A 16,994-nucleotide genomic window follows, 5' to 3' on the forward strand; every position below is an offset into this window, starting at 1 on the left:
ACTTCTTTTTTCCACAGTACTGATCACCTGCTAACGTTCTAGATATTTTACTTATTAATTTCTGTTGATTGTCTGTCTCTCTTTGATCAAAAGTAAGCTCCATGAGGGCCGAGATCTTTGTCTGTTGCTTCACCGGTATACTCCCAACACATAAAATAGCGCCTGCAACGCTCGATAATGATCTGTTGACTGAGCGTTGACTGAGGCTGTATGTTTATTCACGCGGGTTCCTAACTGAAGTGTGAGCTCCTGAAGGGTGCTGGCTGCGTGGCTCACGCTTGTGTCTCCAGAGCCTAGAGCGGTCTGAAGACAGTAACAGGCCCTCAACGATGGGGGTAAATGAAGGGATTTCTCTGCTTTACTCTAGCCTTATTTAGAGTAGGATTCATGGCCAACTCTTCTTTGTGTTTTCCATAATACCTTACTCAGAACTGGCTCTCAATAAAGGTTTATGTAATGAGCAAACCCCCAGTTTCAGAGATAAGGGAGACTGAAGCTCCAAGAGATAAGGACGTCTCATCCATCCAGTGTCCCGGCCAACAGGTGGCAGGGCAGGCACCCACATACAAGACATCTCTTGCAGTATATATACTTTTTCCATCTCAATATTTTAAGATGCTGCCAAAGACTTCCAAAAATTCTTATGTTATGCTATTTGCTTAAACTTCGTTTTTGAGCCAGGTATTTTTTCAGTACACTATACCCTAAATGCACATTTTTACCTATCACAAAAGAGACTTTTTCCTTAAAAAGTGAGAATCTAATAAAGGATGTAATACAGTCAAAGCAAAACCACACCCCACTGTGCTCTCTGCCTCAGCGTGCTGCGTCCCGCCCTGCAGACAGAACGGTCTGCGCCTGGTCCCACGGCACCAGGAACATGCCGGGTGGAGGGCTGGAGAGATTAGTAGTGCACATCCGAGACAGGCCTTTTTCTGAAACAAATTTTTAAAAAGGGCAGATTATGATTGATGAACCCAGCATTAAGGTAATGCTATCAGACATACTTTCTATTTCTGCCCTTCGTGAGGAGGTCAGATTATAATCACGTTAGAACTGAACACAGTGCTTTATTAATGTTTCATGACTGAGTCGGTCGCAATCAGCCTAGCTTCGTGTGGATAAATTAAACCAGTTCTTGATGTATGAACTCAAGGCATTGAGAATTTATTGAAATGTCTACTAAAAGTGTCTCTATCACCTTTCCAGGTTTGCTAATGAAACCAAATTTTGAATTTCACAGTTCTTCAGTGAAACACAAACCTTGTCACCATATTTACAAAATACAAACAACTCTAACCAATTATATATATTGTTGTCTATAAATAAAAAAAACAACGGACTAAAAGAAGTACATCATTAAAAATTCAAAGTATTGTTTCATTTAAAAAAATAAGAAAAGTTAATGAGGTTGTCAGCACATAAAGGCGTCTACAAATACATCAAATGCCTTTTTAATTGCTGGCATGGGATAATGAAGCTGATCATTTATAATCAATGATACCATCCCTTCTTATAACATTATTTTTGTCTTCTTTGCCTTGAATTTCTTAATGACAGCTTGAGAGAAGAAGGAGGGAATGCTCCTTTGTACGGATACAGAATACTAATCCACACAAGAGCCGAAGGCTTTTTTACCACTGTGAATGTCATTTCTTTGGGCTATATGACATTTTCATTTTATACTTTAGGCTCATTACAAAGAACTCCATCAAATAACTGAAGATAATCCCAGTCCAAATTATAAATATACTAGAGCGCATTTTCTCTAAACCCATTCCATTTCATAAGCACTAAATCCTGTATGAGCTACCCAGCCAATATAAAGTTAGAAACTTTCAATGCTACAAAATAATAATAAAAGGTGGATGTTGTATTCATGGAATTTATGGAAAGCTTATGAAAATTTAAAGACTTCTATATTTTATATTATCACCCAGTTAATTATAGAAATATTCATCAAGTAAATATTTCTTCAGCAAAAAAAGAAGATAGGTAGATAATTGGTTACATTTTCCAGTTTTAACACAGATGGCTGACCTTATTTCTTCATAACATCAGTATGCTCATTTCCCATCAGTATGACGGGAAAATGGACCAGAGGTTGGAGCAAAGGAAACCATACATAGGGTGCTGTGAAGGAAAACTTCAAGTTAAAGAAAAGTACAGGAGACACTGAGACAGGAGAGCAGCTGTAGACACACGCGGCTACATTTTGTAACGTGACTTTTGATAGCTCTGATGCTTTAACACTCTTCCCAGAGGTAACAGCTTGGGTCTGCCCTTTAGCTCAATTCTGATGCACCAAGAATGGCAGCTATGGACATAGAATCTTTTGATACACATGGTAGCTTTCCCTTTCTATTCTGTAGAGTCCCTTCAAGGAAAACCCAGGGAAAGAAGACAAAGAATAACCACTTCTCAAGCCACCTGTTACGTGCTGGCTAGGCACTTGCTACATAGGGTCAGTTTAACCTGTCATTGCCTCCTGGTGTCCCAGGGAACCAAGACTGGGGCAGTTTGATTTTCCCAAATAAGCAGAATTTTGTGTAAAACCTTTCATTCCATGGAGTAAAGGTTTAGTTCACAAGTCTTACCAAATTCATAATGCCTATAAGATACCAAGAATTTGGTTTTGAATAGAGAAAAAAAGTGCCTTGCTTCTTTCATTTCTTCATGAAGCCAAGTTGGAACTTATTACTTACAATAAAAATGTACCACTCATTTCTGAAAATGTTTTATGACATTTTCAGAAATGCACAAGTGTTTATCTCTCATACTTTAGTTATAAAAACTTATTCTTTTGAACAGATGAAAGCAAATCTTTGAGGAACAGTTACTTCACCATATCATATGCAATCCTTATAGTTCCTAGTACACTGAACACAAAGGTCGACGAATATGTGTTTACAGTGATACTAAATAGTGAGATTTATTTTGAAGAAGCACTGTATTCTGACTTAAAGTTTGCTCAGCAGTGCTTCAGCTCTTAGAAAGACAAAATATAAGAGATAAGAGGTGCATAAACAGAAGTCAGTTCTTGAACTGGTAATGTTAGGACCAGGAGTAAATTATTTATTATATTATATTTATGTGCAATAGAAGTACTCTGAGCAACTATAAATATATAAAAAATAATTTATTACTCAAAATTTGCCTTTGTGTATTTTATTCTCTCTTAAAATAAGAGGGAAAAATCTATTTTAGAGTTTAAATTGTTTTTACAGTGTTATTATCCTTTCTCAGGCTGTATCTTTCAATGAATAATCTGCTAATTCTCTTAAAACCCAAATGATATGAGACCATTTTGTGAGAATCAGGTATTTCTAAGGAAAAGGGATTTCTAAAAACTCTTATGTGGTGATCGCATGAATAATAAGACAGGCCAGAGTGTCACTGATTAAATCTGAATCATAAGTCTGAGTCAAATTGGGTGTTTGGAGGTCATCCATGCTTAGATACAGATAGTTTGCAAATAACACACAGGTTGTATTTCAAAGTGCTTTCTTATTTGGTGTTTGGAACATATATTGCAGTAGAAACAGTATTAGTCTAATCTGGATTGATTCTCAAGTCGATCTATAAAGCCATATTTTGTTTAAAATACAGGTGAACTTTTAAAGTCTGTAAATGGGTATAGGGGACATGACATTCAGAGTGCCAACTTGTGATGCCAGGCACGGTGAGGAAGAAAAGGCACTTGGGTCCAGACCTGGGGTCAGTCACTTTGCCTTTCTGCGTCTCAGTCTGCTTATTCAAATAAAGGTCTGCTCCGGGTCTCAAATCCTGTGTGTGACTATAAAGTTTAACATGTAAAATAATGCCATTTCCTCCATTTTGTAGAGTTGGAAGATAGCCTTCTTCCAACACCCGATGGGTGGTGGGACTTGGGACTTCCTCAGCTCTAAAACCGAGCTTTTACTGGCTGGGAAAGGAAGTCTTATGGGGTGAGGACTTTGGGGATAAAGAGTTAGAAACAGGATCACAGAAAGTCAGGTCTGCTGAGCTGCTGAGGCTGGAACATGCTGCTGGTTTGGGGTCAATTCCCTCTTATCTCTGTCTTTTCTTCGGCTGGCCCCAAGGTACTCGCTGCTAGTTAGAAGACGTGTTTCCTTCCCTCCTTCTTTCCCTCTCCCTCTCCACAGCTCCTCAAGTCACTACTCACTCGAGCCTGGAGACCGTGGGTTGGAACACTCCACTCTGATAAGTAGGTGATCTTTGACAAAGTAACTTACCTCACTGAGTTTCAGTATAATTCTCATTTCAGAAGACTTTTTGAGGATTAAAAGAATATTGCACCTGAAGCTCTAGCACAGTATTTGACAAATAATAAACAGTCAATAGATGGCATAGGTTATAAGCACTACTGCCATTATTTTATCTTGGTCAGCCGTCATATTGGGATGACTCAGGACCACCACTGGGATACGGGGTACGGTGACTAAGATTAGGGTATCCAACTGCCTGTGCAGCAGTTGTCAGCTGTAAGTCTTGGAATGAGGAAAGCAGAGAAAAAACTTGTAAGCAACTACACCCTGGAAGAAAGGAGAGTGTCCTAGCCCCATCATGTAGCTCTTTATACGTAAAAAGAGGTATAAACTGGGTGCTGTCTAGAGTAACATTCCACTTACTAAGGGAGGGTTTTGTCACTTCACGTTTGAGTACCAACTCCCAGATCTGGAATTGATCTAACAATGGCCAATGAAACCTGAGGTAGAAGACAGTCACTCTCCTCCAAAGCTATAAAGTTTACACTTCCCCTAGGGCCTCTGTTAGCACTCCACTGACTCTTGTTTATCATAAGGCCTTGATAAGTCTGACTGTCTGATTTTGTAGACTAGAGATTATAAGAAAAATTCGAATCACTATGGCCATTAAAGGAAAGTGTGATGATAGCAACAATCTAAAGAAGAAAATAGAAAAAGAATAGATATGGAATTATATCACTTCACAGAATAATGGGTACTTACGATAATAAAGAGAAGTTTCATCCTTTGTATAAGAGGGTAGAAAACCAAATAGTAATACGTTTTAGAACAACAACCACAACAGGGTTCAAAAAAGTTCTCACTTAGCTATAAAAATCTAGAAACTTCATTTATTTGGTAAGTTTATTTAGCTGGACTGCATTAGTACCCAACATACTAGATGAATGAAGCACTGTGATTTTTCTGCAGGTTTAGTCAAGACTGTACGGTCCTGCTTGTCCAGTTTAGATCAGTAATAACTATCTGATCATTTCTCAGGCATAATAATCATCTTTCCCTACATTAAAAAAGTTCTGTGCATGATGCTGCCCTGGGGATTTGTGTTTAGAAACACAACTGCTCTTTCTTTTTCAATTAGGCATATCATTAATAAAATTACTAATTCTGGGGCGTTTAAACTTTTTCACTAATGAGGAACACAGAAGTTGTATCTATAATGAATCATTACCTGATGTTTATTAAAATATATCTAAAAATGTTTTAGCATCCAATAAACACAGGAAGAGATTCTCAACATCATCAGTCACCAGGGAGATGAAAATTAAAATTGTAATGAGATATTACTTTACATCCACAATAATGGCTATAATAAAAAACAGACAGTAACAAGTGCTGGTGAAGATGTGGAGGAACTGGAACAGTCATACATTGCTATTGGGAACGTAAGATACACAGTCACTTTGCAAAAGAGTTAATTTCTTAAAAAGCTAGATATAAATTTACTACATGACTCAGAAATTCTATCACTAGGTATATACCCCAAAGCAAGGAAAACACATGTCCATATAGAGACTTCTATGTGAACATTCATAGTAGAATTATTCATAACAGCCAAAAAGTGGAAACAACTCAAAAGTTCATCAACTGATGAATGGATAAACAAAATGTGGTATATCCATCCAGTGGACTATCATTATGTAAAAAGAGGAACAAAAACTGATATACGCTACAACATGGATGAATCTCAAAAACTATGCTAAGTGAAAGACATCAAACACAAAAGAACACATATTGTATGGGTCTATTTAAGAAAAATGTCCTGAAGAGGCAAACCTATGGAGAGAGAAGGCAGACTAATGATTGTCTGGGGCTGGAGGTGGGCACAGGATAATTCTGGGGCAAAAGAAATGTTCTAAAATTAGATTTTGGTGATGGTCACACAACTCTGTACATTTGCTAAAAATAATTAAAATTGTACAAGTGAATTTTACCACAAATAATGATTTTTTAAAAACACTCATAAGGTAGTCCCACTTTACAGATGAGAAATATGAGAACCAGAGATGCTCCATAATTTACTCAGGGCAATGAAGCTAGTAAATGGCAAAGCTCAGATTCAAGAGCCAGGAAACTTTTAAACCCCAAGTATTCTTTCCAATAAAACCACCTGGCATTTATTAATTGTTAGCAGCCACATAAAAACCTGTGTTTGATCAGAGCAAGAGAAAATTTGGTCCAACAATTTTTGCTACTTTGCCTGCCTGAGTGAAGGATTCATTTCGTTACACTAGTTTGGACCTAACTAGACAACATGCTAAAATCATTAAGATTATTACCCCATGTGATTCATTCAATCATTCATAACAGCAAATATCTGGTGACTAACTACTCTTGCAGGCACAGTTCTTGGCTCTAGAAATATACAGTGAAATGATGTGACTGAGAGACACATCTCAGACACAACTCAGTATGTAGTGGGTTCCAGGGTTGAGCTTGTGGATCTGGTATCCTTACACTGATATCATAGCCAGTATTCAAGTATGTAAGGGTATTGTGGTAATAATAAACAACCAGTTCTAAAAATAAGTATAGACTTTAGAAGTAGGCATCACTAAAGTATAAATCCTTCACATTAAAAAGATAAATTGAAGAGATAATCTGTTGTTAAAGAAGATGGTGTGGGATTACGCCATATACCTGAAAGTGCCAATTTCCAGATCGAGAAGTGAGAGAAATCCTATATAAAATTTATGTATTACATGATATTACCCAGGGGGAGACTAGATTACAGATTATCTATACAGTAACTTTAAACATAGGTCTACTGTCACAGTACCAGCTTTCTAAAATAAAGTGTATTAAAAGTAAAATATTTCTTGGAGACAGAAAAATAGCTCTAAAATTGAAGGGAGCATGTGACTGACAGTGACAAAAAGAGACATAAAATCAGGGGTAGAAGAAGGAACCACATATTGTATGATCCTGTTTATGCGAAATAAACAGGATAGGCAAATCTTTAGAGACAGAAAGTAGATTAGTGGTTGCCTAGGGCTGGTTGGAGGAATGGGGAAAATGGGCAGGGGGAGATGCTAAAGGGTATTGGGTTTCTTAATGGGGTAATGAAAATGTTCAAAAGTGACTGTGGTGATGGTTGCAGAACTCTGTGAATAGACTAAAACCCACTGATTTTTTTCCTTTACTTTAAATGGTTGACTTGTATGGTATGGGAATTGTATCTGTGTGATATATGTGAATTATACAGCTCTTACTAAAGAAGAGACTGAGGGGGGCTTCCCTGGTGGCGCAGTGGTTGAGAGTCTGCCTGCCGATGCAGGAGACATGGGTTCGTGCCCCGGTCCGGGAGGATCCCACATGCCGCGGAGCGGCTGGGCCCGTGAGCCATGCATGGCCGCTGAGCCTGCGCGTTCAGAGCCTGTGGTCCGCAACGGGAGAGACCACAACAGTGAGAGGCCTGCATACCGCAAAAAAAAAAAAAAAAAAGAGACTGAGGGATATGTGAGGTCCACTGCAATATGTGGACCTTATTTGGATTCTAATTCAAATAAATAAGCTGTCAAAATGAAATAAAACATATTTATGGGACAGCTGGAAAAACTGGGAGTGAAACAGGGTTAAAAACATATTTGGGGTCATAGGCTTTATTGATATAATTCCTCAATTGGCCAAGAACAATAGTACACTAGAGACGTTTGGTAAAGTGGTTCATTTCCATATACCGTAAGCCCATTGAGATTAAAATCTCCTTAAATATGGATAAAATATATTAAGATCTATAAAATAACCACATGCAAACATTCTATTTACACATTTTCTATTTGAACACCCAGACATCTGTCATACAGATTCAAAAAGTAATGACATTTTCTATCTAAGAATGTTTACAAGATGGGTGTTCTCTTAGTCAAGTATATTACATTTTAAGGTATGTTTCACAGCTTATAATTTCCTACATACAAATATGTTCTAAATGTATATTATTTTGTTTTGAGTATTTTGAGTGAAAAAAGGGTGCAGATTTAGCCAATAGACAAAAATAAGGAATGGGCATCAATTTCGACCATTTTAGAATACATTAGTCAACAGATGCTCATCTGATTGTCTTCTCCTAAGGGAGCAAATATAACTGAATTACCATTCCTTTATTAGTCCTCATGAAAGGAAAATCCACTCTACAATAAAGAACTGCTGTCAAAAGACAACAGTAAAATGCTTTCTTTCTCAAAAATTTAGCCTTGTATTTATAGATGTTAAAAGACAATTTGTTAGTAGCTGAAAACTAAACTACAGAATATATTTTACTTCCTTGCGACTGCTCAAGCAAAAACAAAATCGCTCTTACCATCCTGTTGATCCGTACAAAGTCTTCAGGTTTTTTTGCCCAAGGGGGAAGATCAACATCATTTACCACCACTTCATCTTCTCTGACTCCAAGATTATATCCATTACTGTTGACGAACATCTCCGGTAGGTAATAGAACTCTGGAATTAGTTCCTGCCAGGAATAAAAATGTAGCATATTAAACCATTTTAAAAATCAGTTGAATGAAAGTATTAATTTATAACAACTGTAAACAGAATTAATTTCTTTACTTAAATTCAATATTTTATTACTTAGTTCCATTCTTTATTTAATTTTCTTTAGATAGGAGTCTAGGAAAAGAAGGCAAACATTTTTCTTGAACAATATGCTTGATAATTTATGTTTATAAGATTTTCAATCTTATCTTGCCACAAATTAGTTAAGAGAAATGGGTTACAGAATCAACAATATTCCCAATAGTATTAGTGAACAAATATATAAGGCTATACCTACAAGTCTGTGCTGTTCAACAAACTTTTCCAAATGCTATTAATAAAATATCCAAATTCAAAAAAGGTGTTGCCAGTATTGGTTAAAAATCATGTAATGTCTTCTACTTTTCTTTTTGACTCCACTGGCAATTACAATACATGATTTTTATGAAGAGACTCATTGTTTTGTTTTATAATTTGGCAAAATAAATTGTTTTTATACCTATCACTAAATACAATAAGAGATGATATGCAACATAATAAGTTTAAATATTTAATGCATGCCACTTGAATACTAAGTTCTTAACCTGAATGCAAAGATAACTTGTGTTACTTGTATGTAAGTATGGCATTAACAACTGGGTTCAAGGCAAACTTGTGTTTGATGCACATCTAATATGTGGTTTATGTAACTTTAGAATAAATATGATACAGGAATGAATTGATTTTATGATCTTAAAAGTTTTAATTTGTTGCCCTTTTTTAAAAAAAAATGGCAACAAATTGAGGAAATGAAAACAAAAAACACGGTAGTTTTATGTTTATCATCAATACTATGAAAAATACTGATCTTTTCAAATATCAAGATGAGGGTTAAATTAACTTTATTTGTGAAGAGCATAAGAACATTTATTTGTGTAACATGTCTGACATGGATGGCATAGTACCTGAAATTTGAATCTCACTTTGGAATACATAGTGATAAACAGAAAAGCTAAAAAATAAACAATCATGCCCACCAAAAAAATAAAACACCAGACACTGAGGTCTTCAAATAAACTGGATTCTTCAGCCCAAGAAAAGCATACACAAAAGTGTTCCCTTTATCAAATTACCAATGGAATTTTTTCATAGAACTAGAACAAAACATTTTAAAATTTGTATGGAAACACAGAAGACCATGAATAGCCAAAGCAATCTGGAGGAAGAAAAACAGAGCTGGAGGAATCAGGCTCCCTGACTTCAGAATATACTACAAAGCTACAGTAATCAAGACAGTATGGTACTGGTACAAACACAGAAATATAGATCAATGGAACAGGAGAGAAAGCCCAGAGATAAACCCACGCACCTATGGTCAACTAATCTATGAAAGGGAGGTAAGAATATATAATGGAGAAAAGACAGCCTCTTCAATAAGTGGTGATGGGAAAACTGGGCAGCTACATGTAAAAGAATGAAATTAGAACACTCCCTAACACCATATACAAAAATAAACTCAAAATGGATTAAAGACCTAAATGTAAGGCCAGACACTATAAAACTCTTAGAGGAAAGCATAGGTAGAACACTCTGACATAAATTGCAGCAAGATCTTTTTTGACTCACCTCCTAGAGTAATGGAAAAAACCCAAAAAACAAATGGGACCTAATTAAACTTAAAAGCTTTTGCACAGCAAAGGGAACCATAAACAAGATGAAAAGACAACCCTTAGAATGGGAGAAGATATTTGCATATGAAGCAACTGACAAAGGATTAATCTCCAAAATAATAAAAACAGCTCATGCAGCTCAATATCAATAAAACAAACAACCCAATCCAAAAATGGGCAGAAGACCTAAACAGACATTTTTCCAAAGAAGACATACAGATGGCCAACAAACGCAAGAAAAGACGCTCAACATCACTAATCATTAGAGAAATGCAAATCAAAACTACAATGAGGTATCACCTCACACAGGTCAGAATGGCTATCATCAAAAAATCTACAAAGAATAAATGCTGGAGAGGGTGGAGAAAAGGGAACCCTCTTGAACTGTTGGTGGGAATGTAAGTTGATACAGCCACTATGGAGAACAGTATGGAGGGTGCTTAAAAAACTAAAAATACCATATGACCCAGCAATCCCACTACTGGGCATATACCCAGAGAAAACTGTAATTCAAAAAGACACATGCATCCCAATGTTCACTGCAGCACTATTTACAACAGCCAGGACATGGCAGCAACCTAAATGTCCATCAACAGGTGAATGGATAAAGAAGATGTGGCACATATGTACAATGGAATATTACTCAGCCATAAAAAGGAGTGAAACTGGGTAATTGGTAGAGACGTGGATGGACCTAGAGAGTGTCATACAGAATGAAGTAAGTCAGAAAGAGAAAAACAAATAACACATATATGTGGAATCTAGCAAAACGGTATAGATGATCTTATCTGCAAAGCAGAAATAGAGACAAAGATGTAGAGAACCAATGTATGGATACCCAGGGGGAAAGGGCAGGGGGTGGGAGGAATTGGGAGATTGGGATTGACATAAATACACTATTGATATTATGCATAAAATAGAGAACAAATGGGGAACTCTACTTAATGCACTGTGGTGACCTAAATGGGAAGGAAGTCCAAAAGAGAGGGGATGTATGTATATGTATAGCTGATTCATTTTGCTGTACAGTAGAAACTAACACAACATTGTAAAGCAACTATACTCCAATAAAAATTAATTTTAAAAAAGTGTTCTCTTTATGGGTTCTCCTGCTAAAACCAACATTTATCTGCTATAGCATAAGGGTTTATCTTAGCAATCCTCTGTGAGAATTTGATCATTATCCGTTCTTATGACAAATGTGAACCATAGAAAAATATAATCATGTTTATTTTCTCCAGCATTATGGGAGTTTGAACAGATTTGTGTAAATGAATTTTCTGGATAAGCAGAGCTTAGTTTTTTAAGAATCATAACTTTTCTTCTATTTAAACCATTTAAATAGAAATCTCTCTAAAACCCATTATATAATTCCCTGATATTTATTTATTCATGTAGTAAAGTTTGAGTACCAGGCATTGTGATGGGTACTAAGAAAACAAATAATGAACAATCATGGCCTTACCTTTAAGTAATTCATAGTCTGGTCTATGGGGAAAATGTATAAACAGATGGTTATAATGCACAACAATAATAGCTGTGAAAGTATAAAAAAGCACAAGGGAGCAGAGAGGACAGAGCAGGGAACTCTGGGCAAGTCAGAAAAGACTTCACTGGAGATCAGACATTGAGTTCAACCATCGCAAGATAAAGGTGGGGAAAGGGGCAGGGGGACTGGCAGAGAGTATTATCAAGGAGTGGTACGAACCGGGTATGGGTGGAGTGTAGGATATATTGGGGGACAGATCAAGATGGGGCGGAATGAGATGGTGGGAGGTGTATGGAGTCAGATGACAAAGGAAGTTTTATGCCAATCTAAGCTCTTTGGATTTTGTCTTATTGGCAATAATTTTAAAAAAAAGAGCTATTGACATGATTACGTTTATTTTAAAGCAAGGCATTGGGTGTCAAAGTAAAGAATGAACTGGAGATGGGAGAGACTAGGAATATGTGTGGGTGGGGAGGGGGAGAACCAGTAGCAGCAAGGAGAACGGGAGGGAAGAGGGACGGGAAGCTGCGGCTGTGTTGAGTAAGGGGACATATTGTGGGACTGTACCAGGGAGGGCCATCTGCAACACACGTGAGGATGAGTAAACAAAGATGTGGACCCGGGGATGTAAAAAGGAGAGGGAATTAGATGGCTCATATGGAGAGGCAAATATATATTAATAATAAACTACGTACAAGACATCAAGGGCACAAGGAACTGTGGGAAAGGAGAACTACAGTGAAATTAATATGTTAATGTAATTTTTCAGTGACTTGAATGTGAGGGGGCAATTAAGAAGGGGCTAAAAGAAAAGCTAATGGGTAAACAAACATTCTTATTTGCAGATAATGATACAGCTTAGGTGGTGGATAAACCAGGGGCTAAAGGGTGCTTCAGCAACATCTATCAGCAATGACTATCATGAGTTTGACTTCTGGGCTGGGCAAGCATGACAGTATATATACCATGTTGCACTGAGGGGCCAATTTGGTAAAGGTGTGTGGTCACTGATTAGAAGGTAGAAGTAAAGTATCATTGCTATTCTCATTTATTTGTACTCAATCAGAAATGTGTAACTGTTACACACTGAATATTCTATTCCTCCAAAATTCAAATGTTGAAACCCTATCCTCTAATGTGATATTAGGAGGTAGGGTGTTTGGAAGGTAATTAGGATTAGATGAGGTCATGAGGGTGGATCCCTAGTGAACGGATTAGTGTCCTGGTGAGAGGCCTGAGAGAGCTTGCTTCCTCTCTTTGCCATGTGAGGACATACAAGAACACGTCCTTCTGTAAGCCGGGAGGCAGGCTCTCACAAGACACAGAACCTATGTGGGCACCTTGATCTTGGACTTCCAGCCTCCAGAACTGTGAGGAACCCATTTCTGTTGTTTATAAGCTACCTAGTTTATGGTAAAACACAGTAGCCTGAGCTGACCAAGACAATAACCACACAATTTTCTTTTGATCTTGTTCTCATTGCTTGGGAAAATGTGGGAAATTAGTATAAGATGTAGAGAAGATAAAGCACATTGCTATTTGCACATTATCCATTTTATATATGACAATGAGTATCAATAGCATCCCAAATGGTCCAAAATGGGGAGAGGAATGCCAGTTCATGCAGTTGCTCCATGGAGAGGGTGATTTATGTGTAATAAGCTCACATAAGTCAGGGATTTCCCAGCCGTCTTTTGTCAGTTATTTGTGTCCATGTTCTATCTCTAGAACTAGCCTATGTAAGCTTCCTTGAGGACTGAGAGGGATATACATCCACATGGATATAGCAACATGGATTTATTTTTCATTTAGACAGCCCAAAGAGTTTCGGTTTATCTTCAAGTGTCTTGGTGCTCTAATGTTTTTCATATATATTGTTTCCCATTCTTTCCTGTGGTATAGGGGCATATAAAATACGTGGTTATTATTAACCTACTTGCCACTGTAATACTATTTCACTGAATGTCATTAAATTAGAATCGCAAAGGCATAAGAAGCCTAGGATTTTATATTAATAACAGTTTGGGCAAAGCAGACTTTGAGCCTAATTTTGTAGGTTTATATTTTGCTAAATTCCCCACAGCTCTTGGTGCTATACTTTGTATGCAGCAGGTACTCATTAAATATTAAACTATTGAAGATATGAGATAAAATCATTTTAATATCACTAGAAATCTTCTGGGGACTATGGAGATGGTTGCAAGAATGCTTCAAGATAGGAAAAGAGCCAATAAAGTACTTTATTAAATAAAAGAAAAAGGATGCACCCAGAAATAAAATTTGTACCTTTCGAGAGGAAACTTTTGCAGCTTAAAAAATGTTATCTTGCTTATTCTAGTTTTGTTAGAAGGTTCAAAGGTGTAAAAGAGTTCAATTTAAATTTAGAAAAAGTTGGTTTTAACATTGCCAGCAAAATTGTACCCAAACTGAGGAAGTGAAGGAAGCAAGTCCTTTTCATTTTAACTTAAGCTCTCCAGAAAGAAGGGGCTGAAAGCCTGCTACCACCAAGGAGAACAAATAGAGGCTGAGGAACCTCTCCTCTGAGGGTTATTTAGAACAGCGGGACGGGGGTGGGGACCTTGAAGGCTTGAATCACAGCCAATCATGAAAAAGTAGGATTACCAGGGCCTTCGGGATGATCCTAAGTGAGACATTTTCTCCACTCTGGTCCTCATCTGGCCGACCAGAATGTGGTCATAAATTAGGGTGTTAGCTAAGATGTTGGTGTAAGCCGCTGGAGGCCTGACATTTGACGGGAAGAAGAAACTCCCCCAGATTTACTCTAATAATATTTTTTTGTTTTTTTAGGATGCAGATAAAAAAAAAAGACACATTTTAAAGCAATATGAAGAAATTCCTGAAGTACAGCATATTTGCAAAGCCCCTCGAAGCTTCAAAAGACCAGAGCTGTAAGTGACTAAAGCAGTCTGAACCCTGAAGTCTTGAGCTGGGGAAGTTTAAGTTTTTTGGGTTTTTGTGTTTTTGGTTTTTTTTTTCCTTGAAGGGGAAGGAAAAGAGAGTAAAATCACAGAAAGTCTAGGGAGAAGTTGCTGAAACAGCAGAGTGGGTGCAAGTTTTTATGCCTTAATTTTATTGCTTTAAAATCTTGTTTCAAATGGCATTTTAAATTTAAAGTTAGTATGTAAATATAGGGCATTCATATATAATTAATATTCACATTTATATTACTTAAAAGATTTGCTTATTCTAAAAAATTTAATGAGTTAAGAGAGTTTCACCTCTGAGATTCAAATGTTATGTACAAGAAGATGACAATTACAGTATCTGGGCTCCAAGACAAGGAAACAGCTGAAATGTCACATCTGGCCATTCAATCTTAAAACAGCAGGAATTACTTATTTGTATCTTACTGTGTCATGACACTGTTCTAAGTACTTTACACCTTTTTCTTAATCTTCACAAAAGCTTCCTAAGGTATGTATCCTCATTCTTCCAGAAATCCCATCAATAAGGGATCTCACTTGCTCACCACTCAGTGGTAAGAATGGTGCCTGACGTATAAAAAAGGTACTCAATACATATTTGTGGAATGAAAAATGAACAGATCATTACTATATATGTATCATATCCTGAACTTCAGGCATGGAATAGTGGTAAAAGGTTTTCAAACAGTATTAGTTAAAGCAGAGTTACCGCAGGGCTACCAGTTAGTCGTAGTGAAGGGGGAGGCTGTCAGGCTGGCAGTTCTGGGACCATCCCTTCTACCGGGGAAGGGCAGCTTTCTGTGCATTGGAATCAAATGGTTCTGAGTTGAAATACAGACTTCTCACCAGCTTGGGCAAGTTTCTTAAACTTTAAGAAAAAAACAGTTTCTTGATATGCAAAATTGTGATGATGACAGCAACTAAATCACAGTGTGGATGTGAGGATTAAATGGGGGTAATGTGTGTGAAACAACGCATTTCATAGCTTTATGCAAAATACTTTTTGAAGTTATTATTTACTCTATCAACAGAGTTTACTCAGTATCAAAGTATATCCCATAATCAGTAAAAAAAAAAAAAAAAGCTCTGTCACTTTGGATATTTGTGTTTGAATGAACACCTATATAGACACTTCAGACAATTTAAGTGTTTTTTATCAAACATATGGACTAGTTTACATGCTACCTAGGCTAATCAGATATATTTTTATAAGTTTTTTGCACTTCAGATTTTGTTTTTTCCAAATGCACAGTCAGACTGAACTGGATGTATAAACCAAACTGAAACTTAACAATTTTTTTTTAAAATTGGTAACTTACAGAGTTTTCTCAACGATCCCCATAATAGTCCCTCTCCTCCTGCATGCTGTCTGGCATTTCCACTTCACTGCTCCTCCCATAGAGAGGTGGAGTCTATTTCCCTTCTCTCTGAATATGGGCTGGCTTAGTTCAACACACAGAATGTGACAAAATGACATTTCAGGGCTTGCAGAGATGCCTAAGTCTTAAGAGGCTTGGCAGCCTCCATGGTTGTTCCCTTAGAAGTCACCATCACATGAAACTGTGTGGCTGCCTTGCTGGAAAGATCGTGTGGACAGACAGACAGGCCTGGACAGTCCCCGACCGCTCCATCAGTTCCATCAGACGAGGCGCAAAACATGGGAGTGAAGCCATCTTGCTTCTCTGACCCAGCCAAGCCCCTCCAGCTGTCACTGGAGCACAGAGGTGAGTGGTCCCCTCTGAGCCTTAAGTCCCATTGCATGATTGTCAACAAATAATACTTGATGCTGTTTTAAGATGAGGTTTGGGTGATTTGTTACACAGTGATAGATAACTGAAACAGAAATTAATGCCTGGGAGTGGAGTCCTGAAGTAATAAAAACTTAAAACACGTGGCCTTGGCTTTGGGACAGAGCAGTAGGCAGAGGCTGGAAGGATGGTGAGGACACTGCTGGTGGAAGATCAGTAAGGACGGTGCTATTGGAAGCAGGAGGAAATCAATGCGTGATACGTAGTGTGGGATAAACTAAGAAGACTAGTTCCTGCAATCATTTCAAAGACAGAAAAAGTACCGAATGAACTTGTGCTTCTGGTTATAGATATTTCCAGGCAGAATGCTGAAAGTGACCACTGGTTTCTTTCAAAGGTATATGGATAAGGTATTATGA

The 16,994-nt window shown here is 37.3% G+C and overlaps 1 protein-coding gene across 5 annotated transcripts in view; it reads right to left on the reverse strand.

Annotated features, from left to right (window-relative positions):
• NBEA (neurobeachin) overlaps positions 1 to 16,994 on the reverse strand; it is a 629,334-nt gene that overhangs the window by 47,796 nt on the left and 564,544 nt on the right. For all 5 annotated transcript variants that reach the window (XM_049701354.1, XM_033410053.2, XM_049701353.1 and 2 more), the window contains exon 47: positions 8,569 to 8,721. In XM_049701354.1, coding sequence (XP_049557311.1) covers positions 8,569 to 8,721 — 153 coding nt within the window. The remainder of the gene's footprint in view (positions 1 to 8,568; positions 8,722 to 16,994) is intronic.

This window comes from Orcinus orca, chromosome 18 (assembly GCF_937001465.1).
Source record: "Orcinus orca chromosome 18, mOrcOrc1.1, whole genome shotgun sequence".
In the NCBI taxonomy this organism is placed as follows: Eukaryota; Metazoa; Chordata; class Mammalia; order Artiodactyla; family Delphinidae; genus Orcinus; species Orcinus orca.